This window comes from Equus asinus, chromosome 1 (assembly GCF_041296235.1).
Source record: "Equus asinus isolate D_3611 breed Donkey chromosome 1, EquAss-T2T_v2, whole genome shotgun sequence".
Classification (NCBI taxonomy): Eukaryota; Metazoa; Chordata; class Mammalia; order Perissodactyla; family Equidae; genus Equus; species Equus asinus.
The window spans coordinates 164,615,770-164,643,433 of record NC_091790.1 but is presented as its reverse complement, the minus strand read 5'-3'; the positions used below and the strand labels follow the sequence as shown (position 1 = coordinate 164,643,433).

General features: G+C 46.3%; 2 protein-coding genes across 2 annotated transcripts in view; both read left to right on the top strand.

Moving 5' to 3' along the window:
* Window positions 1-7,227: 7,227 nt before the first annotated feature.
* LOC139046152 (uncharacterized) lies at window positions 7,228-13,962 on the top strand. Its single transcript, XM_070517210.1, has 3 exons — window positions 7,228-7,327; window positions 11,366-13,694; window positions 13,825-13,962. Exons 1-2 carry the CDS (start codon window positions 7,228-7,230, stop codon window positions 11,998-12,000), a joined length of 735 nt encoding a protein of 244 aa, XP_070373311.1. The 3' UTR covers window positions 12,001-13,694; window positions 13,825-13,962.
* A 5,387-nt stretch (window positions 13,963-19,349) lies between these two features.
* TBX20 (T-box transcription factor 20) overlaps window positions 19,350-27,664 on the top strand; it is a 55,774-nt gene continuing 47,459 nt past the window's right edge. Inside the window, exons 1-3 of the mRNA XM_070511743.1 lie at window positions 19,350-19,985; window positions 23,354-23,612; window positions 24,703-24,867. Of these exons, the coding sequence (XP_070367844.1) occupies window positions 19,859-19,985; window positions 23,354-23,612; window positions 24,703-24,867 (551 nt within the window). The 5' untranslated portion in view covers window positions 19,350-19,858. The remainder of the gene's footprint in view (window positions 19,986-23,353; window positions 23,613-24,702; window positions 24,868-27,664) is intronic.

Sequence of the window (27,664 nt, the reverse complement as noted above, 5' to 3'; positions counted from 1 at the left end):
AGAAAACAGTTGGGCCTGGTTTACATATAAATATGCATGACAAGCTGGTTCCAACTGGAAATTCCAGCTGTCACACTAAAGTTCCACTCTCGGGCAGCCTTATAAACAATGGAGAAGGGAACTCTCAGTGAAAAAATCTTTAAGCAGTTTATCTGGTTGTCCACCACACCTGGAAGGAGAGATGACCTAAGGTATGGATCTACTCTTATTCATAGGCAGCGGTTAAGTTGTCCAGTTGATCAAAGGCTTGGAAAGAATGAGGTTGACTCTAAGAAGGTATATGGAATAGGTGGTTGAATTGCCTCAAATGACTGCAGAGTGTGAAGTTATCCCATGTAAATACTCTTCAAAGGGCATCCACGACACAGAAGATTCAACATTCAGGTGGACAAGACAGTGTGTTCAATGGATGAAAGGTGTCCTCTTTCCTCAGCCACCCCAGTGCTTGCTTGCCCAGTGGGCCCATATGCAAAACTGCCATGGGCCCATGTACAAAATGGCTATGGTGGTATAGGGAGAAACTACTCATGGGACTTACCCTCATCCAGTCTGTTCTGGATACTCCACAGATTTACCTTCTCTGTCCACAATGTTTCTGCCAACACCACCATCCTTGGAATTACAAAATGCTTAATTCACCACTATATTTCTAACCAAGAAGCTCATTTTATAGAGAGAAAAATCTGGCAGTGGAATCACTCTTACAGAACTTACTGATCTTACAACACAGCCCATCACTTAGAAGCATCTGGCCCAATAAAATGGTAGAATGGCTTACTGCAGATTCAGCTACAGTACTAGCTGGGAGATAAACACCTTGTAAGACTGAGGTACTATATTAGTTTTTTCTTGCTGCTGTAAAAAAACATTATTACAAACTTAATGGCTTAAGCAATGCAAATTTATCATCTTATAGTTCTATAGATCAGAAGTGTGACACAGGTCTCACTTGTGTTAAGTCTTTGGTAGGGCTGTATTCCTTTCTGCAGGCTCTGGGTAGGATCAGTTCCCTTGCCTTTTTCTGGCTTTTGGAAGCTGTCTGCATTCCTTGGCTCACGGTTTCCTTCCTCCTTCTTCAACGTTATTAAAGGAGAGTTGAGTCTTTCTCACATCTCATTACTCTGACCTTGCTTCTGTCATTACACCTACTTCTCTGATTCTCTTCTGCCTCTCTCTTCTACTTTTAGGGACTCTTTTGATTACATTGGGCCCATCTGGATAATTCAGGACAATCGCTCTATTTTAAGATGAGCTTATTAGCAACTTTAACTCCTTCTATAATGTTAATTCTCCTTTACTATAAAGGCTAACATATTCATAGATTCCAGTGATTAGCATGTGGGCATCTTTGGGAGGGAGGGGCATTATTCTACCTACCTCAGATACTATCCTACAGGATGTAATACATACTCTGTACCACAACCAATGTATGGTGCTGTTTCTCTAATAGTCATAATACAGAGGTCCAGATAGAAAGGAATGGAAGTAGGAGTGGTCCCTCTACACTTAATGACCCCCTTGAAGAATATTAGCTTCCTAATCCCAAGACCTTGGGCTATGATTATTTATAGGCCTTGGTTCCCTAGGGAGGAATGCTTCCACTAGGAGACACAATGATTCTGCTGAATCTGTGCTCCTCATGGCATTGAACCAACAGGAAAAGAAGGGGTACAGTGCTGGTTGAGGGATCAGATCCTAATTACCAAGTGGAAGTTGGGGTGCTGCTACACACTGGGGGCATGGAGAACTCTCTAGAATTGAAATTCACTAGGACACCTCTTATTTCTTTTATGTAAGTTTAATGGAAGACTACAGCAATTCAATAAAGGCAATAGCACTAAGACCTCAGAAACCTCAAGAAAGAAACTTTGGATATTCCCACCAAATAAAAATCTCTAACTGAGATGCAAGCTGAGGGCACAGGGAACAAAAATGGGTGGTAGAAGAAGAAAGTAATAAATATTAACAGAAATGAGGACTGTAAGAATAATGTGTATTTTGTTATTCTATATAGACACAACATATAATAATATTATATAATATATAATGGATACACACTGATTTCTTTTCCTTCCCCCCCTTTATTCCTCTGTTATTTGTGAGGGAATTTTGGTGGTTCCTTACTTATAGGTTACCAGACAATAATGAGCCATATCTGATCCTAAAAGGGAGAATTGTTATTGTCTGGTGATTATGGACCTTGAAATGGGTAGAAAAGAACTTTGAAATGACTGATGGGACTTTGAGTCTCCCTTTCATAGGAGGGTGAGAGTCTTCATTTGCATGAATGATAGAAGCATGAAGGCGATATTGTTTGGGAAATAAATATGGATAGGAACAGATGTTGAGTAGCAAAAGAGGTGGACTGTGTTAGCCATTTGACTGTTTGCTCTCAGATCTATGCCCCACCCTTCCCATGCTCTGTTTCACAAAGGGACAACTCTGGCAAATTATATTTTCAAGGTTCTGCTTCTCAACAGATTCTGGTTAGGTCAGCCAATGGTGGGACTGGTAGACCAGGAAGGCTAGCTGAGGGGGCAGAGCCACAGCATTTCTCCCCATCTCTCTCTACTTAGGGCAGCATCTCCAGCAGTGACTGCTGCTTCTCTGTGGTTTCAGCTTTGGCCATGTAGCCTTCATTGTTGTTGCAGTCCCTGGCACATGACCCACCTCCTGGTTTCTCCAGTCATGGGGGTGATGGCAGCTTCTTGTTATTGCTAATGTGAGTTGCTTTCTCATTTCCTTTTTGGCTCTTTATTCTCTCAATCTCTGTGACTGGATCCCCAACTTATGTTCCCTCTACTGAGCTCTCTGGCATGGGCTATTTTTCTGACTAAAGCCTGACTAAACTGTGTTGCTTCCCAGTGAATTCATCTTCTTCTTATGCTTCACAGTTGCCTCAAAAGCGTGCTATGATGGGCCAAGGGCAACATCAACATCAAAACACACTTCATTAGATTAAACCAGTATATACTGACACTTTGCCTCTCAAATCTGAAGGAAATGTGTGCCAAACAGGCTTTCTTGGTCAAGTTCTCTCTAGTTAAAAGAATTCATCATCTGCATCTCTGTCATTTTTTCTTCCATGTTAAAATCTGTACAAGTTATCTATTGCTGCGTAACAAATTACCCCAAAACCTTTGCTGTTAGTGCCCTCGAATCAATTCTGACTCCTAGTGACCCTGTGTACAGCAGAGCAGAACCCTGCCCAGTCTTTTTGCACCATCCTCTCACCTTCTGGTACTATATCAGCCAATTCTCTGCTGCTATTCATAGGGTTTTCATGGCCAATTTTTTCAGAAGTGGGTGGCCAGGTCCTTTTTCCTAGTCTTAGAAAAGTTTGGAAGCTCCGCTAAAACCTGTCCACCATGGGTAACCCTACTGGTATTTGACATACTAGGGGCATAGCTTTTAGCATCACCACAATGTGTAGCTTCCACAGTATGACAATCAACAGACAGATGGTGTGGTTCCTTGACCAGGAAATGAACCTATGCCACAGTGGTGACAGTGTCAAATCTTAACCACTCGACCACCAGGGCTGGCTATCCCAAAACTTAGCATCTTAAATTAACAAATATTTATTATTTCACACTGTGTCCAAGGGTAGAAAATTCAGGAGCAGCTTGCCTGGGTGATTCTAGCTCAGGATCTCTGATGGAGTTGCCGTCAAGCTGTTGGGCAAGATGGAAATCATCTAGAAGCTTGACTTGTGTTAGACGATTTGTGTCTAAGCTTGATTGTTGGCAGGAGACTTCAGTTCCTAGCCACATGGGTTTCTGTACAGGGCTGCTCGTAACATGGCAGCTTGCTTCCCCCAGAGAGAGAGAGATGTCAGAAAGAGAAAAAGAGACAGAGACATGAAAGCTTCAGTATTTTATAAGCTAATCCTGGAAGTTATAGGCCATCTCCTCTGTTGTGTTCTAATGGTCACCTTGGTACAATATAGGAGGAGACTACACAAGGATGTGATACCAGGAATACCAGGAGCTGGGTTCATTGGGGGCCATCTTGGAGGCTGGCTACCACAGAACCTATGATCAATCATCAAGAAAGATCAGTTTCTTTCCCTTTCTGATATTTTGTATATAATTTTTACCTCAAGAAAGAAGGCTGGGAGTGGAGAGAGAAAAATGGAACATGATTTGATGTTAAAAGAGTCATGTGCATGTTGTTACAGTCTCAACCTATTTCAACCTTCCAAAACAGAATTTATAATTTTCAAAGGGGAATTTCATATCCTTTATTTCATTTGTGCCTCACAAAAGTACTGTGAACTTTACCGCAATTAGCTAAAAGAAAAAAAATACCATGAAGAATGCGGGCCAGACATTTTTCTTTCATAGACAAAAAAGTGTGAGGCTCATAGGCTTGCTGAGGTGACTCAGAAGGAGTCAGGAGAATTTGGTTTTCTAACTCCTAGTCTGGCAGGCTCTTCACTACACTTTGCTACTTTATCTTTGAAATGTAAACAGATTCCAAATTCATTGGGTTTTTGTTTTAAAACAACACCTTGTGAAGGACACAAGGGGGTTATTTTTACTGGTATAAAATCACTAATGTAAAATAAGACTGGTAATTGGCCTCATGGATTCTCTTTCCAAAGTGATAGTTAGAGTGGTTATCTCCCTTTTAAGAGGGCCAGGCTGTGTACTTAGCAAATCCACATAATTTATTCTAAGAGGTCTAAAGGGATTTTCATTTTCAGGTTTCTTTCGACTCTGCAGCCTTTTAAGCTAGAAGGCTAATCATTCTGCATTATAGAAAGCATCCAGTCAAGAATGGAAGACTCTCTGTACTCACTGCCCCTAACCTTGACAAGTTAGTTTTCTAGGGTTTTGTTTTGTTTTTTGTAGGAGAATATTGCTTTTCTCTGTCACCATGGCTTGGTTAAATAAGAGTTTAGCTATTGAAGAACGTTCAAGATAGCCCTTCCTAAAATTATCATTGTTAACTTTCATCTACTTTATTTTCTCTTTTCCTAAGAAATTCTGCTATTTTAAGTGAAAATAAAAATACCCATGGGGTCCAATGTGAAGCAAGTAAAACTTAAATTAATGATGGATTAGTAGTTCCTCAAGATGCCCTAGACTTCTCTGCAGCCTTTACGTGGAATGTTCGCTTCCACCCACCTCTTCATTCTCCAAGGTCCTAGCCCTCTCCTACAAGAAGCAGACAACGTAAGACTGACAGGCCTAGCCTACACGACCAAGGGCACAGATTGAATTATAAAGCCGGCTTTGAGTCGTTAGCAAGCATGAAAGAGAAGAAAACAAGTAGTGCTTTTCCACTCATTCCACTGCAGTGTCGTGAATGCTGTTTGAACAGTGTGTCTGACACACTATACATCACAAGCAGATTGCCCACTCAGTCAGGAGCAAGAGTGTTCTATTTCCACAGCTGCTCAGCCTCCGTGCTTCAGGGTTCTCCTGTTGACTGCTCCTCACTGTCCAGTACCAGTGTTTTGATTCACGTTCTGTAAGCCCCAAATCCCACATCTGGTGCTGATTCCCCATTCTTTTCTTTCTTAGGTCTAATATAAAAGCTGCATGTTTTTGGATGGTTAATTCTTCAGAAGTTTACTAAAGTTGGAAATAAAGATAAACAATTCAAGATGGATGGCCATTAAGGAAAGGAAAGAACAGAGGGAGGAAGACAAGAGGCAGTCAACAAAGAAAGAGTTTAATGAGGTTTTATAAGAAAGTTTGCCTTGCTTCTACATGAAGAATAGATCCAAACCCAGTCCTTGCTCTTTATGGGAAAAATGGAAGGCGTGCCAGTTCACTAATAATCAATATGCCTGAATCACTGCCTTCATGTGAAATCGAGGTGCCATAAGCAGCATTCACTCCCTGGTGGTTAACCAACAAATAAATAATCCTTATGCTATAATAATTAGATGATTAATGACATTTTAAAAATATAATATTTATCCTTTGTTGAACAAAAATACATCAAAATCCCATGAGCTCTGAGGTCAGTTGCTTGGCTACTACTCAATCCTCAATGAATTTATCATCAAATCTCTGTTCGAGCATCTACATCAATGGTTCTCAGAAAGAATCACAGAGTAAGAATCTGTTTATATAATATGCAGATCCTTATCCCCCTGCAAAAATGATTCTAATGCAACAAGTGGAGGTGGAGTGGGAAAGGAGTTTGTCTGATGTTCCTGATAAAGGATGTCTTAAGAATGGTTGAAAACTCCTCCAAATGAGGTCCATTTTGGTTTTTTTAGCTGTTTTTTTGTTTTATTTTGCTTTGTTTTTGCCAAGGAAGATTAGCCCTGGGCTAACATCTGTGCCAATCTTCCTCTAATTTATATGTGGTTCACCGCCACAGCACGGCTGATGAGTGGTGTAAGTCTGCACCTGGGATCCAAATCTGTGAACCTGGGCCACTAAAGAGGAACATGCCAAACTTCACCACCACGCCCTGGGGCCAGACCCTTGTTTTATTGGCCACTTTGCAGTATGGGTATTCTGCATTTCAACAAGTTCCACTTTGGAACTGCCCCAGTTCCAAAGTTCTGGATTGCCTCAGACTTACAGAATCAGAATCTGCATTTTAATAAGATCCCCAGGTGCTTGGTATACAAATTAAAATTTGAGAAGTACCATTCTAGAGTAAGGGTCAGCAAGCTTTGTCCGAAAAGGACCAAGTAGTAAATATTTTAGACTTTGTGAGCCATGTGGTCTCTGTCACAGCTACTCAGCTCTGCCCCTGTACTGCAAAGGCAGCCAATAAAACAGGGGTCTGCAAAGTGTGGCCCGTGAGCCAGACCTGGCCACTCACCTATTTTTATACAGCCCACTAGCCAAGAATGGTCTTTACATTTTTAAATGGTTGAAAAAAGATCAAAGGAAGAATAATATTTTGTGATGTGAAAATTATATGAAATTCAAATTTCAGTGTCCATAAATTTTATCAGAACACAGCCACAATCATTTGTTTACATATTGTCTATGGCTGCTATTATGTTATGATGGCAGAGCTGAATAATTGTGACAGAGACCACATGGCCTGCAAGCCTAAATATTTACTATCTGGCCCTTCACAGAAAAAGTTTGCCAACCCCTGCAATAAAACTTTATTTGTGGACACTGAAATTTGAATTTCATATACTTTCCACATGTCACAAAATACTATTCTTTTTTTGTTTTTTTCCCAAGCATTTGAAAAGGCAAAAACTGTTCTTAACTCTTGGGATGTACAAAAACAGGCAACATGGGAAGCAACCTGGCTTCTGCAGAGCTTCATTGGGAAACACATTCCAGGCTTCCTGAAAAGAAAAAACATCTCCTTAAGCAAGGCTTCACAAGCTCGAGTATGGCCAATAGCAATCTCATTTCTCCTTAATGAAGTCACCTCTTTCCTGGTCTCACTCACATGGTTTGGGAGGATTCCCACTACGCCCAAACTCCATGTGTGGAGCCCTGATTTGGTTAAGCCAATCACTGTACCCCGATCCTTTGATCATGGTTTTGGGTTCAAGGCAAATGATCCTAAACCAAGACCAATGAGATGTAAAGACATTTCTTGGACTCATTTCTCTGCAGGTGCTACTGAAGGAGTGAGACTATTTCCTAATGGGTGCAAACAAGGAAGAATGTAGCCATCTTGTGAGCCCAAGGGAAAGCCTGCCTAAAAATAGCACCAACACCAAGAAGCCAAACATGAGAAATAGAGATTTCCTTTGAGCCTTGGATCACACTTCACCTGAAGCTATACCTAAACTATTTAAGTGGGTGGGCCAACAAATTCCTTTTATTGTTTAAACTAGATTGAAAAGAATTTCCCATTATTTGTAACATAGAATCCTAATTGATCACACATTATCTCCATCCCCCTTCCTTAAAATTTTCTTTCAAATACTTGCATTTTATCTGGTCATATGTAAATCCTCCTCTCCTCTGCCCCCTCAAAAAGAGCAAATTAATCTTGCAGGTCTGCCAAACTTAACATCCAAAGATGACTGTTGTATTCTCCCAATGACAAGGAAATCTTCTGAATGTAAAATCCTTGATGCCAAGGGCAGGACTCGAAGTCTTCTTCGCCGCTCATGGCCAAATGAGGCTGTGCTGCAAAATTCAGGTTCAGTTCTTAGAGTAGTTGTGTGGTCTTCATGACCATCACCAGAAAGCCCAGTATGTATGGGCCATGACTCAGAGATTGTAGCTGCATAATTTAGGAAACCAATGATAGCTAATGAGAAGGTTTTCTTAATCCTAAGAGAGCTCTTGTCAAAGGGGTCAGCATTAATTCAAAGTCAGTCAGCCTGGGTTCAAAGACATGACCAGCAGCGTGACTTTGGGCATGTCACTTCCTGACACAGGCTTCAAATTTCAATTTCCTCATCTATAAGTTGGGGAGGAAGGTGGATTTTAGTGACTTTGCCAGTCTTTTCAAACATTCTGAAGTGTCTTGTTCCCTGCTGTAGTAATCCAAGCTAAGGACCTCACCTCCAGCAGCGCCCTCTAGGAAACATGTTTGTGTATGGTGGGGGTGAGGGTGGAGGAGGGGGTAGGGTGGGTGGGACTTGCTGGTGGCTTTTCTTTTCTCAAGTTGCACAGAGTCACTCATGTTCTTCTAGTATTTACCCATGAAAGAAAAAAGAGATGTATCAGAACCAGAAGCCATCCTTTCTGCTGAAGGGTGGGAAATTTTATGAAAGTTAAAGGTTTCAGTGTGGGACCTTCTGATTAATCACACATGGCTTCTCCAAAGAGGTAGGAAGTTCTTGTTTCTCTTTTGCTCTGATCAAATCCAAAGCTAAAGGCGGCTAATAGGAAGACTGCAGTGCCGTGAGGGGACTGGGAGTTCAGGAGCCTCTCGGGGTTCTTAGTGCTACAGCATATTCCTTCCCCCACCCCACTCCCCAACCCCCGCCCCAGTTAGGAACCAGGGGCCCTAGGTCCAGTCACTCTGGGTGGAACTAAGAAATACACAAAATCCTTAGGTGCTTTGGACTCAGGTAGATTTCAAACCATACACTGAAAAATCTCTGTCCAAAGAAATATTTTTTTTTCAGAATGTTTAAAATAAACAATAGTCCTTTCTAATAAAGTCACTTTTTAATACTTCCAAATAATTTGGCTCATTGGACCATCACAAAAGCCCTGTGAAGTAGACAGTATTTATTATAAAATAAAATTTATAGCAGGCCAGCCCGGTGGCATGGTGGTTAAGTTCAGTGGGCTTGGCTTCCTTGGCCCTTCTTCACAGGCATGGATCCCAGGGGTGCAGACCTATACCACTCTTTGGCCATGTTGTGGTGGCAATCCACACATAAAGTGGAGGAAGATTGGCACAGATCTTAGCTCAGGGTTGATCTTCCTCAGCAAAAAAAAAAAAAAAATTTTATAAAATTTATTTTACAATGAAATAACGTATATAAAAGCACCTACCACAAGCTTTGACATACATTAGGTCTCACTAAATGTTAGTTATACAATACACAATGTATATAGTTATATTGTAGTTATATATACAATATAACTAGTACTTACACAATATAAGGAGCATGCAATCATTTTACAAAAGAGTAAATTGTGGCACAAAGGAGAAGTGACTGACAAGAAGTCACCCTGACTAGTAATAGCCCTCAGATCCCTGCCAGGTATTGTAGACTCTCCCCTAGGTGCCTCTTAGAAGCAGAGAACTTTCTGAGGTTTTTTCTTTGCTTGCTTTCCTCCAGACTCATTGAGTTACCATCAGTTGAAAGTATTTTTGGAGTTGCAGAAGAGTAGGGGCTAAAAGTGCTGGGAGATGAGGGCATAGGAGCCTTGGAGAAAGGCAGACAAGAATTCAAACCTATGTTCCATGACCTATTAGTTGTGGGATTTATACTAAGTTATATAGCTTCTCTGTTCCTTATCTGTAAAATGGGGAAGATCCAATGAGATAAAATAGGTAAACTGCTTAGGACATTGCCGGGTACATACAAGCCCTTGAAATAAGTTAACCATTATTACGTGCCATTTTGCTTCACACAGCAGAAGAAGGTCAATCCAAAAGCAGTACTAGGGCTAGGGAAGCAGGAGAGCAGCGGCCAGTGCTGACTGAAGCTGAGCACAGTCCTCAAGGATTGGGCTGTGTGCCCAGCACATCCCACATAAGGACCTTTCACAAACATTCACTACTTAGAAGGTCACTTCAAGAATTAGTCGTGCTTTGCTAATTACACTTTACTGATTAGAAAATGCTACTGGGGGTGCTGTGAGAGCTCATTTTTTAGCAGCCATCTGAAAATAAGGGTGAGCGATTTTGCCGTTGGGCTTTTATCTTTAAATGGACCGTGTCATTAGAGCATTGTGATGGGAATGCAAAGAGGAAACTCTGGAGGCCTGAAGACACTGCTGGGTGATCCAAGCTCCCTTTACTGGGCGTTTCTAGGCCTGACATTCTGCTCCAAACCTGAGCTTCCTCACCTCACCTGGACCCAAGCAGGCCTTAGGATCAGGAGACAGTTGCCTGCTTGTAGGGAGGTTTTTTAAAAAAATCTGAAGTCTATGGTTTGTAAAAACATTTTGCTAATAACAAATAAACAGCCTGTGTTTAAGGAGAGCCTACTCTGCGCTCAGCGTTCTACAGGCGTCATCTTATTTAATGTCCGCGACAGTCCGATAATGCAGGTGCCAGCAGTCCATCCATTTTACAGCTTAAGGCAAATGAGGCACAGAGAGATGAAGGGAAGTGCCCAAAGTCACACAGGTAGCAAGTGGCAGAGGTGAAACTCGAACCCAGTCAGTCGTGAATAAAATCAAGTCTGTAAGCAATCTTTGGACTTCTTTGAAACATTCAACGTTGGTCCTTCTCTTCCCCTCCTTTTTAATTTTTTTTAAAAGGCCTTTTTTAAAAGGGCAGATACAATTCCAGCGTAATAATAGTAGTAACATCATTTATGAGTGCCAGGTCATCTCCATAACACTTAAGATGCATCATCTCAGTTAATCATCACAACCTCGTATCTATCCAGACCCATTTTACAGATGAGAAACTGAGGCTCAGAGAAATTCAGTGATTGGCCCCAAGGCCAGAGAGCTAGTAAGAGTTAAGATGGGAGCTAGGAAACAGAAGTCTAATAAACTGTCAGCCTCAGAAGGGCTGGGTTTAGACGGCCCAAGCCGCCGCCAGACCGCGCGCATCGGCCTTTCTCAAAGCGCCCCAGAAGCGCTGCAGCTGCGGCCAGGACAGGCGGCGGTCTGGGAACCCAGCCCCCACCCTGCCCTGCGCTAATGGGGGTAAAGCTCGGCCGGCGCCATCCTGCAAGCCGAGTCTGATAATAGCCCTGATTAAATGGCGGGGCAGCCAAGGGAAGGCCCCCGCCGCCGCCAGCGCCATCGTCCCCGCGCCGACTAAGCAGGGACCGGCAGCGGCGGGGTTCTGACTTGGACGCCTGCGTCCCAGCCCCAGAAACGGCGGCGGCCAGAGCCGAGGGCAGCGTCTCTGGCCTCGGGTCCCGAGTGGGAGCCGCTTGTGTCCGAGGATGGCTTGAGTGCTGTGAGCGGAGGAGTGGGTTTGGGTCTGCCTCTCCGCCATTCAGTCGTTCTCAGGGACCCGGAGAGCGTCGCCCTGGCAGGAATCTTTAGGAGTCAGAGTCCACTTCCAGAGTCATCATGTGGTGGAACCCAGTGGAGCCGGACGTACGGCGCCATTGTCCCCTCTACTTTGGGCTGCCCGTGGCCTCTCCAAGGTGGAGGTCTGGGACCGACGACGGTCGCTCAGGATGGGGTGGGATGGGGGGAGAAAACCAGCGGATCTCAGACCCATGAGGTGAGAGTGCGCCTTGCAAGCCTCTGGGCTCCGTGCGTCCCCGCCGCTCAGCTGCGGGAGGCATTCGCTTCCCGCCATCGCATCGCCCTGACTGGCGTAGCCGCTCCCGGTGCGCTCAGCCGGCGCCGGGCACTGTGCGAGCCTCCCTCTTCACAGCTGGGGAAACTAAGGCTCAGAGCAGACCAGACAGCCCAGGGTCACACGGCCGGCCAAGGACAAAGCTGACTGAAATTCCAAAACTTGGCAGTCTGCTTCCAAAACCTGGGGGTACGCGGGCGGTGAGCCTGCACTGAGTCGCGCCAGGCAGTACAGAATCCCGGGGGTCGGCCCTGCCTCCATCCCCACCCACCTCGCTGCCTCCCGGGAACCTGCACGTTACTCGGTAGTTACTCCAGAAAAGAAAAAGAATTAGAAAGGCTGCCTGGGCCCGCAGTCCACATGCGACTCAGAAAGACCTTAACTTGGCCCGCCTTCTGCTTTGCGCGCCGGGACGGCGGACGGTGGGCATTCGAGTCACATCTGCCCGCATTTGGAGGAACAAAGTCCAGGGTCCTGGTGGGCAGGGAACAGACATGTATGTGTTTCTGGGTTCTGGGGCTGCTATTTACAAACAGATCAAGAAAATCTAGCTCTCTCCTCTGAACTGCCTCTGCTTCCAGAACAGGAAAACAACCAAGTTAGTGATACAATTCCATATGGGGTGGAGGTCGTGGAGCGAAAAGACTTGGGTCACACAGCCCAGGGTCGCAGCCTGCTCTAACAGGAAACTATCCAATCCGTGTGCCATTGAGCAAGTGAGTTAGCCTTCGGAGCCTCATTTTCTGCAACTTTAAAATGCACGTGATAATGCTACCTGTCTGATATTATTATCAACATTATATATTTCATGGAAAGCCTAGCGCAGTGCCTGGTATATTTTAAGTGCACAAAAGAAGCTCTTTGTAATGCATTGAAAAACTAGCATCCAGGACTTGAAATGTACACAAAATGCCTTCAAACTATGTGAGTTAATGGAAGAAAATGCAGCGGAGAGGCCGACTCTGGGTCTCTGGCCTTTCTAGCCAGTGTGTTCACAGCAGAGAGGCAGCGTGTTTGAGCATCTTCAGGGACCCAGCCCCTTCCTCGTGGTGACGTATGGGTTTCTCTTCCACCATAGAACCCCTGAGTAAGACCCAGAGCCTCTCACAGACCTCAGAGAGAAAGCTGTTTCTTACATTCCTTCAATGCAGGGGGGAAATTGGGGCTCATGAACACACTTCTTGATTACACCTAATTTGTATCACCCCTAAATCTAAAAGGACGCTTTTTCCAAGTTCCAGAGTTGGCCAATAATAATAACTGTAAAGTCCTTCGTCCTTACACAGACATTACTCCATTTAAACTTCACAGCAAACTCTTGATGTAGGTAGTATCATCAGTAACCACATTTTACAGATGTGGAAACAGGCAGCCCAGCTTGCTCCAAACCAATGTTTTTGACGCCAGATTCCAACACCTTCTTCTGCAAGGGTTTTTATTAATGTTGTTCATTCTGCCTTATTTGTATTTAACATTAAGCCATCATGCCCCTACTTTTAGTTCAATGTTACAGAGAATTTAATGTATAATTTTCATATCGGTGCTCTTTTATACATGCCCAGCTAGGCTTGGAACCCTTGACAGCAGGGATCTTATGCAAATTGTTCTCTCCACCCCCAGCCCAATAAGCCAGTGCCTGGCCCACAATGAGTGAATACCCACAAATAGGTTGTATTCCCTATCTCTGTTCCTTGTTTCCTCAAGTCTTTATCACAATTTCTATTTCTTATTGTTTTTATGTGCTTATTATCGGTGTCTCCCACCAGACTGTGAGGTGCAAGAGGCAAGAATTTTAGGGTTCTGATCACGGGTCTATTCCTGGAACCTAGCGCAGTGCTCAGGTAAGTACTAGGTAATATCCGATGAATGAACAAATGCTCTGCACTCTTTATCTTTTATTAGATGCATACGTCTTTATTCCCTTACATAATCCAGGCTTCAAGTCGTCTGGGTGTATTTTGTCCTCCGCAGGGAAGCTGATGAGCTTCGACCCATGGCTTCTGAGGTGCCTTGCAATGGGAGCTGGCAGCAGAGACCTTGGAGGACTACTTCCTGCCTGTGTCTTCCCCATCTTGATCTCCCAACCTTTTCCATAAGGACGTGGATAGGTTGTCACCAAACAGCAGGCTCTGGCTCCTGAAGAACAAGGCAGGACATGCTCCAGCAATCACCAGAGGGGACAGGGCGCACTTGACTGGTGGAAGGCTGGATCACCTTCCGAAACGCGGCAATCGCTATAAGTTTAATTAGGTGACATATCCAAAACTGGTGCTACTTTGCTAGAGGAAGGGCACTGGCAAGACAGCTGTGGTTGCTGTTCTACGGAAGTGGTCTCATTTAGTTTCAAATTTGTTTTTAAACACCTAAGGAACCGCACCTCGGGAAGTGCGCCCAGGCCGCCTGTCTGGCTGTGGCGTGCGCTATCCTTGCAGGCCCCAGGCGTCCGCACCCGCGGGCTGGGGCACCTGGCCAACAAGACCCTCAGTCCGAAGCAGGGGACCGTCCTCCATCCGCCCTCCTCCTCCTAGCGGAGTTTCCGCTTAATCCGTCCAGGGTGCGCGGTAAGGGCAGGAGCAGCGCTTTCCAAGCTGGAGGTTACCCTGCTCTGCTGCTTATCATCAGTGTCATTTCGATCAAATTGTTAACCTTCCTGACAGGGCGGGGACTCGGGTGAGAGCGCAAAACTTAAGGGGGCGCCAAAAAACTCTGATCAAGAAATGTTTTAATGCAGTAATTTTTAAAAAATCAAAATTCATGATGTACAAAATATCGACGCTTTAAGTGAAGACAAGATCCGTCATCCGCCTGGCTGTTGGGCGGGGGAAGGGGCGACTTCCCACGAGGAGGGGTGGAAAGGAAGGCAGGAGGAGGAGGGAGGGTGGAGGGGTGGAGGGGTGGAGGGGTCGGGGAGAGTCGATCTGATTCCTTGCCCAAAGGGTCAGAAGACATCTTTCTTTGCTGCTCTTCGGATCACACTGCCAGTTTCGCCCCCAACTCCAGCGCAAGGCTTCTACCCTGGTCGGGAGGCCTGGAGCGCCGAGGACCGGTGCCTGCGGTCGCGAGTTCCTGGGGGACGAGCCGGGAAGCGAGGAGGGTCGCGGCGCAGAGAGAGCATCCTTTGAGGAGGCTCCGAGGCTCACGTCTGACCTCTGCCCCCAGGCCCAGGGGAGCGGCGTGGTGCGGACCGGTGGCGGCCCGCGGGGCACCAGTGGCCGGGCCGCGGAGGCTGCGCGCACCGACACCGTAGGCCTCCGTGAGCCTGAGGCCCAGCCGGCTAACGTCGCGGTACCGCGGCTCTGGCCCCCGATGACCTTTCCCTTCCCCACCTGAGGACACGGGCCCTGGAGATGGGCGCAAGCTGCCTAGGCCCACGCGACATCCTTTCCCGTGGTCCCACAGCTGGGCGCGAGCGTGAGGTCCGGGGCCGAACGCGCGCACATACACATGACCCAGGACAGTCAGAAGACGAGCTGCGGCCGCGCCCCTCGGGGAGCCGATCTCGCCCTTAGAGCCTGAACTGGGCCAGGCGCTTCGAATGGGAGCGGCCGGGCCAGGGCTTCCGCGGTGGGCCCGAGGCCTGGACGTCCCGGGCCCGGTCTTGCAGCCTGAGCTGGAGGGGGCTCTTCTCAGGGACCACCTGGGTTCAAGAAAACTTATCGCGCCAGGTTGCGCGTCGAGCCTCGGCCGGGGCTCCTCGGAGGAGAGGCTGGGACCCGCCCTCTCGCCGCGCGGTGATTTTCGAGGCCGCGCTGCGCGCTCCCTACCCGGCGCGGGGACGCGCGCTGCTCTCGGCGCGCCCCGGGACCGGCAGCTTCAGCCTCGGAGAGGCTGCGGCCGCCGTCTCCGCGCTGCTTGGCGTGTCTTTCCTGTTCGGTAAACCGAATTTGCGAATCCAAAGCACCGGGGCCCATTACTGTTGCTTTTAAAGCATTTACCAGAAAGAGCAGAACAGAGGATGGAGACGGGATCTCGGGCCACGTTCGGGAGTAGCTGCCCGGGTGCCGAGAAGCGGGTCTCCTTTCTCACCTCTTCTCCTGCGATCCTCCTCTGGTGCCGGGCGGCGCCCTGCGTCTGGAACCCGGTCCCGCCGCCGCGGCGCAGCTCTGGCCCCCGGTGCCGGCGGCCGGTTGAGTGACCAGCCGGGGACCGGTGCCTGCCGCTGTCAGCGGAGGGTTCTGCGTTAGCGTGCGTTAAGCCAGGAACCACTGGGCACAAGCGGGAAGCCGCTTACTTCCCGGACTGCTCTCGAGGTCGACTAACTTTTGAGTTCCGGAAGCTACAAATTAGAATTTTGAAAGAGTGGCGTGTTTAAGGAGACATCTTTCAGTCCTTCATATAATCAAACTCCGTATAACCAAACAGACGTACACCCAAAATTTTTAAATTCTTAGGCTCCTAAAGTTTAACAGAATGTAAATAATGATCCATTACTACCATGTAACCCCAGTCCTCTGCGTGCGTGCCAAAACTGTCCACAAAGATATGTCTCTGCGATCGCGAAATTGCAGTTCAAAAATTAAATATAATAAAATTCTTATGTTTTACTTATATTGGGGTAACTATTAAGGTTACTTATGGTTTAGGCGCTTTACGAACGTCATCTCCTTAATCCACAGAGCCATCTTCCAGGTAGGAATAAATTACTGGCCTTATTTTAATGTAATGATGAAACGGAGGCTTTGAGAGATTTAGGAAACCTACACAAAGTCTCAGGGCTAAAGCGGGCTAAAGTCAGGATTCAAAGCCTTCTCCGACTCCAGTGAACTCTCTGGTATCCAAAAGCAGCGCCCGCCCGCCTGTCTTCAGCCTGAGAAGGGCCTGGAGCGGAATGTTAATGTGATTGCTTTGTTCCAACACCTTCGGTAGCTTTACCTGTTAACCCGCGCTAACAGTGAAGGGACCTCAGACTCGGCGCTCTCGGCTTCGGGACGGCTTTGAATCACCCTTTGACAGCACCTTTCTGTCAAGCAACCGTTCTCCGTTTTTATAGCACCATATTGATTTGCAAAGGCAATAAATCTAAGACAAGGAACAGTGTGCCCCCGATAATTATGTTCTAGTATACATTTTACTGCTGCCGTTTCAACACCAACAAGATGCATAGCTTCTTAGGGAGTCCCAAATGGCTCACCTTTCGAGCCCGGATTTGTTTTGAGTGGCCTTTTCAATTCCTCTGGTTTGCCGCCTGCTTCCGCGCGCGCTAGCTTAGCTTTCTCGGTTTTTTTTTTTTTTTTTTTTTAACCTTTAATAGGATGAATAGTCGGAGTTCTCTGCCCACAAGAGACCCAGAACTGGGCTAAGACCATGTGGGCAATTGAAAAAGGAAGTGGAAACTGACTGGGGGCAAGTCTGTTTTCCCCTTGCTCTCCCAATTTTTCTAAAAATGTCCTTCTCGTGAAATTATTCAAATTTCAGTTTAAATCATTAAGATAATTAAGAAAAGATATAGTGTTTCCTCTGTGTAGAAATGCAATGACCGGCTTTTTAAAATCGAGGTAGAATTCCACAATTAAGTTTTGAAAACTAAAACCAGTACACAGGATCTTTGACACCCAGTTGAAGCATATATTAAGTTCTAGACTAACCAGGACATCACCCCGCCCCCCAAAACAAACAAACAAACAAACAAAGCTCTTGGCAGAAATTTTCCTTCCTGGCCAAACCTTCAGCAAGCATTTGAGACAGGAAAGGAGCCAGTGTGTGCTTTACTGTTGCATTGAGGTAGAGGGGGTGGGGACCTTAATAATTGAACGGTCTGGGTTGTCCAAAAACAGCAGCGGACTAAAGACTCAGAATGGAAACTGATCCTTAGGCGCATCCAGTGGTTTAGCCTCTATTCTTACCGAGGTTTATTCTGAAAGCCTGCTCTCAGCTGGCGTTAGCTCTGCGATCGATCTCCCGCCACGAACAGCCCAGGTACAGCTGGAGGGCCAGGGAGGGATCAAGGCCGTGGCCTGGAGGGCGGGTACTGCGTCCTGATGACCTCTAGCCTCCCGGGCAGACCCGAGGGGAGATGCGCCACTCCGCTACACCAGATTCGGTTTTACTCTCTCAAAAGCATAAGGAGATGATGGGTTAGCCTACGGTGGAAACCCCTTCCAGCAAAAAGTCATTTGTTTTACGAATTTTCCCAAACATTTACACATACACACTTTGTACATCGACGCTGATATCAGAATACGTTTCTCAGTCACTTTCATGCAGCACCTTGTTAGAAACTATTGATACACGATGACAAGACAGGTTTAAATCATGACTCTCCCAGAAGGCATCCTTGTACTTATATAAATCTTCTCAACTTTTGACTTTTACTTTTTTCCCATAAGTTTATTTCAGGAGCTGGGGGAGGGGGTGCAGTGAAGGGAGAAAAAGACTGGTGGGAAATGGGGGCTGTTTTTTTTCTTTTAAGATCCACCAAGAGGGTCCTAATCGCCAGACCGACTGGCTGGAAAGGAGCGCAAATATTTACATGTACAGCTTGAGTGTGTGTGTCTGCCTGAGTTTACACGGCTCCAAGTGAAGCGGATTACCCTGCGAATTCGGAGAATTTGAGTTATTCAAGCTGAACAAGGCCAACAGGACGACCCCCCCACGGCCATGGGAAGTCCTAGCCGCAGCCGAGTTTGCGAAGCAGAAGGTTCGGGGTTAGTCAAGCCTGGCGGCTGTGAGGCGGCTGTCAGGCTGGCACCCTCCCATTGCGCGTCGCGTGGTCCCCGCAGGGTGCCGCGCCCCCAACACTGAGCCCGCGCCTACCCCTCGCCTGCCCTTCAGTCGAGGCCCCATTTTCTAGAGTCCGTCTCGAATTGAGAACCCCGGACCGGAGGCGCCCCAGTGTGCAGCAGTAGTCGCGGTTCTGAGAGCAGCATCCTTTGCCAAATGCTCGCAGCCCTCCCGTAGCGTATCTTTTCCAGGGCTGCGTCTCTCCAGCCCCATTGTCAAGCAAACAGACTTTGGAGCCCAAAGAGGGCAGGGATTCAGCCCTGGGGACTGCCCTGCAAATGGGATCTGGCCCGTTGTCGCCGGCGCTGCGGCGCCGGTTTCCGCTCTACTTAGAGCTTCCCAACTTTCTTTTGGAACTTTGAGCACCGGTTAGAAAAAGAATAGAAGCAGCAAAAACTCCCCGAGGCTTCCTCTGGTCTAGGTTCCCGCACTGGGCCACTCCGCGATCCTGGATCTTAGGCCGGAACAAAAATGTCCCCTCCGGACCGTGCGCACCTCCCTCCTGCCTTGGGACTGCGAGACCAGGCAGGGGGCGTCGGTGGCGGCTGCGCCAGTCTGACGGTGGCACCCCTTTCAAGGAACGGGTGCCAGGTTCGCGGCGGGCCGCTGTTAGAGGCTGTTCGGGCGCCGAGCCCGGGGAGCGCCCTCCCCGCGGCCCCGCCCTCGGCAGCGGAATCAGGAAGCGGTGACGTGAGGCGCCGCTGACTGGCTGCGGGCCGCCGGCATCGCCGCCGCCAGCAAATTAAGGCGCAGGGCTTTGAGCGCCCAGGCGCAGTGTCCTCCGCGCCGCGCCGTGCTGTGCTCTGCACGCCCTCGCTCGGGCTCCTTGGTGTCCGCCCCCTCTTGGCGGCGCTTGGCTGGTCGCCACCTCCCTGCAGCTTGGGCTGCTTCGGCTGTCCCCAGCGCGGGGAAGGAGGAAGGACGCGGAGGGGGTGCTGTGGGACCCCTGGGTTTTGTGCGTCTGATGCTCGTCTCCAGCTTCCGGCGGCGCTGCCTGTGGTCCTGCGGAGCGCCCCGGTGCTTGCGCACCCGGTTGAGCCCGTGGTTGGTCTGCCGTCCTCTCCGGCTAGTTCGAAGTCGCTGCGGCTCGAGGGCTTTGCGGTGGGGGAGAGGAGAGGCCAGTGTGGAGCTCTTGGGAGGTTGGGACTGACTCATCTGGAGTCTCCAGCTCCGCTGTGATTGCACTTGGAAACTTTGCGCTGTGTTTCGGTCTTTGTCTCCCTTGGGGAAGCTGGACAGCAGTTCGGCAGGCCCCGTCCCTGGCCCGGACCGCGCTTTGGGTGCCATGGAGTTCACGGCGTCGCCCAAGCCCCAGCTCTCCTCCCGGGCCAACGCCTTCTCCATCGCTGCGCTCATGTCGAGCGGCGGCTCCAAGGAGAAGGAGGCCACGGAGAACACCATCAAACCCCTGGGTAAGTCGGGCTGCCTGACTTTCCGCGTTGGGCAGGGGACTTGGGTGCTGCTCATCCGTTTGTGCCTCTGTTCCCTGGCTGCGGGAGGCTCTCGAGGGTGGCCGCCTTTCCTGGCTTGGAGCAGCTTCTGACCCTCAAGCCGTAGGAGATTTCTTTTCTTTTCCGCCCAAGTTTTCTTTGGGGACTTCTCAGTCCGTCAAATACAACCGGTGTCGGGTCTCATGTATGCGATAGTTGCTCTCCCTACCTATTTGTCTGGAATCCCCACGTCAAGTCGGACATATGGGTGTGTGTGTGTAACTTTTCTGGCATAAAAACTCTCAAGGATAAATAATAAAACCCTTTTAACAACTCAACAGGATTTACGGTGCGTGTAACACCTGTTTGTGCTTTTGAAACCAAGGGGACTTTAAGCAACTTCGCAAAAAACTAGTTTAATTTTGTTTTTCCTCTGACTTGAATAGACTAAACAGAGTTAGCTCCTTAAAACCACTGTCAAGTGCTGTAGAATAAGCCGGTTCTTCCCACATGAACCGTTTTCTTCACAGAAGCTCTAGACTTATCTGTAAGACAACGTTTTATAACTGCCGTCATTTTCAGTGGAGGTTGGCAAAAACATTAGCCAGTAACCATTTCCCAAATTCCTCAACTTTTAGCTATACTGTTTATTTAACAACCTTTACCATTTATAGAAGATACTAGACTCAGAGTAAAGAAAAGGGATTATGTTCCCCTTAGCATGAGTGAGTGAATTGTGTGGGAAAGAAACTGCTGGAGAGAAGTGTTTCAAAGTCTCTTTACAACTGAGGGAGAAAGAAGTGTTCTCATCATCACCTCTTGGGTCCTTGGGAAATAATTGTCCCACATCCTGGTCATCTGGTAGCCCTAAAACAGTGAAAAAATCAAATAGCAAACTTAGGGTAATACTTCTTTAACTCTCCCCAATTTTTTCCTTCCTTCTTCCTGTCCTTCCCAACACTTTAACATCTCACATCCAAAACAATAATAATATGAAAGATGAAGTGTTAGTCTCTGGATAGAGAAGAGAGAACTAAAATGCCTATAGCAACTTATAACCAAGGAAAAGGAAACCAGAAGATCTCCAGAAAACATAATGTCAAAAAGTCTCTCTGACACGCCATGGTTTCCACTCCCTTCCCCTGTTCCTCCCACCTACTCTCCCATCTAAATTTAAACCTGCCAAAGAAATGGGAACAACCAATGAAACAAACCCCAACTGTTTACAAAAAAAAATCAGCCACCAATTTCAAAGTTCTCTTTGTGGGACTTCCCCAAATTATCCACTCCTATTTAGGGGGCCTCCAAATTCTTTACAGACACCTCCATCACAGTTTGGTAGCCAGAGGATTTCAGGTTAAAATTCCTGACAGAAGTACAAACGGCAGACTGGGAAACCTGCCAGCTTCAGCTCCACTGTCATTTCAACGTTTCTTCTTTCTCTATTTATTTTCCTAAGAAAAACCACCTTCTATCTAAGTTCTAAACTATAAAGCCATTCCCAGCTCACAGCACCCACCCCTACACACACACACAGTCTGTAAAATGTGTCCCTCCATGAGGCTCAGAGACAGGCTCTGAAAGAACCAGAAGGCATTCTTGTCTCTTTCATGGGCCAGTTCAACAGAGCAGTTGGTGACTATAGGCCAAGGACGGCAGCAAGAGAAACACCTAAAGGTTCAGTTAGGACAGAATATGGTACCTTGAATCACTAGTGAGATGTTGAAGCAATTGTAGGGTGGGGGTTGAAAGTGCCTCATGATGGCCCATTTAAATACATTAAGTCTATTTAGAAGAACTGCCTCACACCAGTAGGGCATTTCTTTAAAAAAAATTTTTTTCTTATTGAGATATAATTGACATATAACACTGTAGTAGAGCATTTCTATATCATTCTCTTCGTCTTGCACTTCCCAACCCTGATGCACTGGTTAGTCTGGGGCTTAGGCAGTTTGCCTTTTTCAATTGTCAGAAAATAAGAAAATTTCTCAGGCTTTTTGTTAATTCCCTATAAAGACATTATGTGAATGTGTTTCTGAAAATATTAGTAGAAATAAGATTTTGCCATGGCATGGTTCTCTTTCTTTGAATTTGAAAATATAAGGGTAAGATAATTAATTCGATTATTCTTAATTTAAAACATTTCCATGAATTGGATTTTTATCATAAGAGAAGAAAAGGTAAAAATTATCTATTTCCTGCTTGCCTGCTCCAAGTTAAAGAGAAATATGGGAAAGAAAACATTTTATATGATATACACATCATATATATGTACATATCTACATTTACAACTTGTTTCAGTTCCTTGAGGGCACTTAGAACAGGGTTGTTTGGAGATCAGTTTCACATTGCAGATTCAAGTAGTTTCTTTTTTAAGGGATGCAAGATAATTGGGACAATTACAAAAGTCCCCCTGTATTCCATCAAAGTGACTGGTGTAGTCTCAAGCCTTTATCAACTGTGGAGGAGAATGTTTGCTTCATAGGCAGTGGTATTCCAGCCTTATGGTGGATGGCAAAGTGTTCTTCCTACTTTAATGCTCTGCTATTCTGGGTTTGGGGTTGTTTTCCTCACTTCCAGGACCTTATAGAGAGAGGGACAAAAAGTTACACATATTGTCCCTCAAGCCAATTGTTTCAAGCATGTTCCAAAAACCTCCCAGAGAGTGCTCTCCTGTGGCTTAACAAGTTATGTGCTAGAGTCTTATCTCAGGCTGGGAGGGATATTGTAAAAATGCCCTAATCAAGCATGTTAAAGCTTAGGAAACTGAGAACCAGGCAGAGAAGTGAAATAACATTTTTTTTTTAACCACATCCCCACTTTTTCCCCCTGCCCCCTTGTCATTTTCTCTTATGAAGAGAAGGCTCCAGGAGAGAAGGGAAAGTTCCTCTTAAAGTGAGGAAGGTGCTGATCTCTTCACTCCCTTGGTTTCCCTGGAGAAAAGTCTCTCCTGGTTGTCAGAGAGGCAGGACTGGGCTAGATCTCACACACGGTGAAGTCTAGAATTTGGGAGGGATAGCAATAGCAATACTTGCTTTTTATCCTTCCTGATCACCACTTTTCTCTTTGTCCACTCCCCACATTTTTATTCTCCAAAGTGGGTTTCAGTAATGGTGGTAATAAACCATGGTTCTAGAACTCACTCGTTTAGTTTAGTAAGAAAGCACTGGGCATGTCACTCCATGGGAATCTCACGCCTGTGTAGTGATGCATTATCGCTACCTTCCTGGAGTTTCTGAGCTTAACTTTTCCAAAGTCAAATCCAGGTACCTATTTTAGTTGTGCTGTTCTCCTCCCTGTATTTTTGCTTGACTGCATTAGCTGTCATTCTCCGTTCTCTTCACCTGCAGAACAATTTGTGGAGAAGTCATCCTGTGCGCAGCCCCTGGGGGAGCTGACCAGCCTGGATGCTCACGGGGAGTTTGGTGGCAGCGGTGGAGGCAGTAGCAGCCCATCCTCCTCCTCTCTGTGTACTGAGCCACTCATCCCCACTACCCCCATCATCCCCAGTGAGGAGATGGCCAAAATCACCTGCAGCCTGGAGACCAAGGAGCTCTGGGACAAATTCCACGAGCTGGGCACGGAGATGATCATCACCAAGTCCGGCAGGTACTGAGGCCTTGGCCTTCCGCGGGTGAGGAGTGAGAGGATGGGAATGGCGCCTTGGGTGGCCATTTCCAGGAACAGGGCAAAACACCCTTGGTCCTGAGCATGGAGAGAAAGCTTCGCTTAAGGAGGGCTTCTTTCCACGGATTTGCTTTTGGAAAGAGCTGCTGAGACAGATGTCCAAGCGTTTGCTTTCTCGGGATCTGGTCAGGAGAATCCCCACCCTGGCCTGAAGAGAAGGGCACAGGGCCTAGGGCCTAGGGATCTGCGCTCCCTGCAGCCCAGGAATGCCGAGGGTGGGGGTGGGGTGGCGGGAACAGAGTCGGCATCAGAAGGGAAGCAGAAACTCGCGCCCCCGGGGCGCAGGGCCGGCTGCTGGGTGCTGCGAAGGAGGCAGGAAGCTTCCCTTTTATCGGCCTCAATTTGCAGAAGCCACCAGCTCCCATTAAACACTAAAATTAAAACCTGGGCGGAAAAATGAAATTTGAAACGACCACCCGCCCCGGGGGCCAGAGTGCCGGCGGTCGGCCACTTGGCGCCAAGGCCGGGCAGGCTCGGGGCTAGCGGGAAGCCACGGGTGCGGGTGCGGCGGCTCCCAGGGCTTGGAGCAAACGCTCCGGAGGTCGGTGACTCCCGGCGCCTGGTCGCTCCAGCTCTCGGGACTCTGGGACATACTCCCACGGTCTCCCGAACCCCAACTCTGAGAAGCCCGCTCTCGCCTTCTATGGCAGGAGCAAGTTTTCTGGCTGCAAAGTGAGGGGTTGCGTGTCTTGGTCAGCTTCGGAGACTTCGGATCCGGGAGCCTAATGGGCTTGATGACGTAGCATAGGATTTTCTCTAATCACAGACACTCGGGTATTAAAAAAATAAAACAAAACTTTTCACCTAGCAATGAGGACTCCTCTAAAGGTGACACTTAAAATTATTTAGGCTTGGGAGGTCGGTCTCCATATTCACTGTCGCTTTACTGGAAACAAAAAGGGGTTGGGGGTCGGTTGGGGAGGGAGTCGGACCCTCTTCCTCCCTCCCTAAATCGGGTCAGCTTATTAGGCAGTTTGAGCCAGGGCCGATTCTCTTTGTCTCCCTGTGTCAGGAGGATGTTTCCTACCATCCGGGTGTCGTTTTCGGGCGTGGATCCTGAGGCCAAGTACATAGTCCTGATGGACATCGTCCCCGTGGACAACAAGAGGTACCGCTACGCCTACCACCGGTCCTCCTGGCTGGTGGCTGGCAAGGCGGACCCGCCGCTTCCAGCCAGGTTTGTGCCTCCACTTTTCCGCTTGAGCAAGATGCATATTAACCCTGCTGGAGAACGTCTCCGGGCCTGGTGGTTTGAGTTTTGAGCAGGTCTGGTTTTAAACCCGTGAGCTCTGGTAAGACAGCTTTCTAAGCCTGGACACTCCCGGATTGACTACACAGCACATGGGTTAGTCTCTGAAAAAGGCAGAGTTTGTGCATAGACAGAACTCTGTGTTTAATTTTATCTTTCCCCACAATTCATTTCCTTAAATTTCCATTGGAATATTCGTTAGAAATCTGGACCCATGTCGTGTAGCACCCATGATTTCTCGTTGGCTACTTATAAATCCTTTTTAGAAGAGTGCATTTTAGTAAAGTGGTTGCTTATAGTAAATATTTGTTAACAATGTGGTTATATCTGCACATAATAGACATTTTGGTAAAATGTGGTTGATTTTGACCAGTAAAGGGCTCCGAGATTTTACGCAAAAAATGCAAACTCTTTTCCCCCCTCTCCATAATAAGTTTAGTGGATGAATGTAATTCAACATCAGGTTAATATTCTTTTATTTGAAATATTACTTAATATATTAGGGATCATATATGTTTATATTTGTGCTATTCATTGGTAATAACGTTTTTCTAGGAGAATCCTGTTTGAAAAATCACATGCCAACCTCTATTATAGCTGCTTTGCCCAAATGAGCATTCTGGGGGAAAAAAGAGCTCGTATTTGCTTATGTGAATAGTAATAGCTGAGGTTACAGGAATCTTTCTGTATACTTTAGTACAAACAAAGAATATTAGCTGACTTTACATTTGGGTGCTAAAATCAAGCATCACAGCTTTTAAGTTGTTTTATGACTAATTTTTGATGTTGATTGAAAAATTCATATCAGAGCTAAGAATTTATTTAAATTTAGGTTTGATTTAGGTTAGATTTAGGTTAGATTTAGGAACTTTGAATTTATGGCTGGTTCTTCGTATCTAGTCTGGAGCCTTAGGGCACAAAATTGACACAATTTACACATACAGTTCAGACAGCATATTAAGCTTCCTCAGTAGTTGATCACACTATTAAGCTTACACTGTGCTAAATACACTAGAGAAGAGATTAAAAGAAGCCTCTCAGAGATTTCCATTCCCACAAGCTACTAGGAAGGACATCTTCCCAACGCTCCCAATCAGTATATTAAATACAGTTAGGACTAAGAGATTCTTTAAAAATTGTTAACTTTTTTTAATTGAGCAAGATTCACCAGTTTACAGTAGATATTAAAATGAATAGAATTAGAGTTCTCTAGTGTACTATTAAATAGCTGATTCACGTTACTCTTGAGCTTCCTTCCAAATTTTACAATATTGTTTTAAACAAGAGAAAGAGAGAGAGAGAGAGAGAAGGGGATATTTTAGCAGATTCCTAACCATTTTTACAAGCAAACTTTTTTTTCCCCCAAAGGCTTTCCTCTAAGAAGTTAATCACTCTTATTTAGCATACGTCTTCTTCCTATCTGAAGGTATGAAGAACTGGTGCAGGCGCGCAGGACTTTGGAAATATGACATGCCTTGTTTATGTTACTAATCTGTTCTGGTCGGAGAAGGAAAGCACGTACCAATACACTATCTTAACCGAAGCATGTTTAAGCTATTGCTGGAATTTTAAGTCCCAGGGGACTTGAGAGAGAGGAGGGGCTTCCTGTATGCTTTTTCATTCATCCTAGTTCAGCTTATTTATATTGATTAGATAAAAAATTTTAGTGCATTATAGGATAGAAATATTCTAGATAATTTAAGCAACTCTTCTTTATTATTATTAAAAGAAATAGTGCTATATATTTTCTAGCTCCATAAGGGAAAGGTGAGGACCTTGGGAGGTGATCCTTTTGTACTGATGGTGGAAATTCCTTGTGGTTCTAGTTCTTTGAAGCATTGTATTTCAGACTGAAGTTCATCAGTCAGTTGTTTGTAATCAGAATAAATAATACTTGACAATATCATTTGATCATAATAATGGGCAAGACATTATACATAATTTAAAATAGTTATATTTCATATGGGACATTTCTTCTTTAAAGTAATTGATATTTAAATAAATTAATCATTATTAATGTGATTACACATGGCGAATTAATACTTAAAGGAGGAACATTTCATCAGCTTTTAGGACTTTAAATAATTTTGAACCTTTCTTGGTGGGGTGGGTAGGAGGTGGTGCTGATCAGTAAAACAACTACACCTATGAAATTACAGCCTTAGAAGGGTGACACTTGAAAAGCTACTATGGTTGTGTCATCAAAGAATATGTCAATTGTTGGGGCCAGCCCTGTGGCAGAGTGGTTAAGTTCACGTGCTCCGCTGCGGTGGCCCAGGCTTTCACTGGTTCGGATCCTGGGCACAGACATGGCACCGCTCGTCAGGCCACAGTGAGGCGGCGTCCCACATGCCAGAACCAGAAGGACCTGCAACTAGGATATACAACTATGTACCTGGGGGATTTGGGGAGATAAAGCAGAAAAAAAAAAAGATTGGCAACAGTTGTTAGCTCAGGTGCCAATCTTTAAAAAAAAAAAAGAGGATGTCAATTGAAAGGCAATTTTCAGCACTCTTCCTAAAAAAAAAAAATCAAGCTAACGGGCAGACACACAAACACCTAAAGCCTTTCAAGTTCTTGTATGGATCTGGTAAGAATCCTTCGTGCTGTCAGCCTGTTTTGTGCTGTGCTTCTGGTGGGCTTTGTGAGTTTCAGCACGTGCACCCACTTCTTCTATTCTTAATCTTCTGCATGAGAAATCATGGCACAGACTTCTTGTTCTTTA

Excerpts from the sequence above, each read along its gene's own strand:
- LOC139046152 (XM_070517210.1), top strand. The coding sequence starts at position 7,228 with ATGGGAAGCAACCTGGCTTCTGCAGAGCTTCATTGGGAAACACATTCC. Across the intron at positions 7,328-11,365 it reads GCAAGGCTTCACAAGCTCGA|GGACCGGCAGCGGCGGGGTT; the intron begins GTATGGCCAATA and ends CCGACTAAGCAG.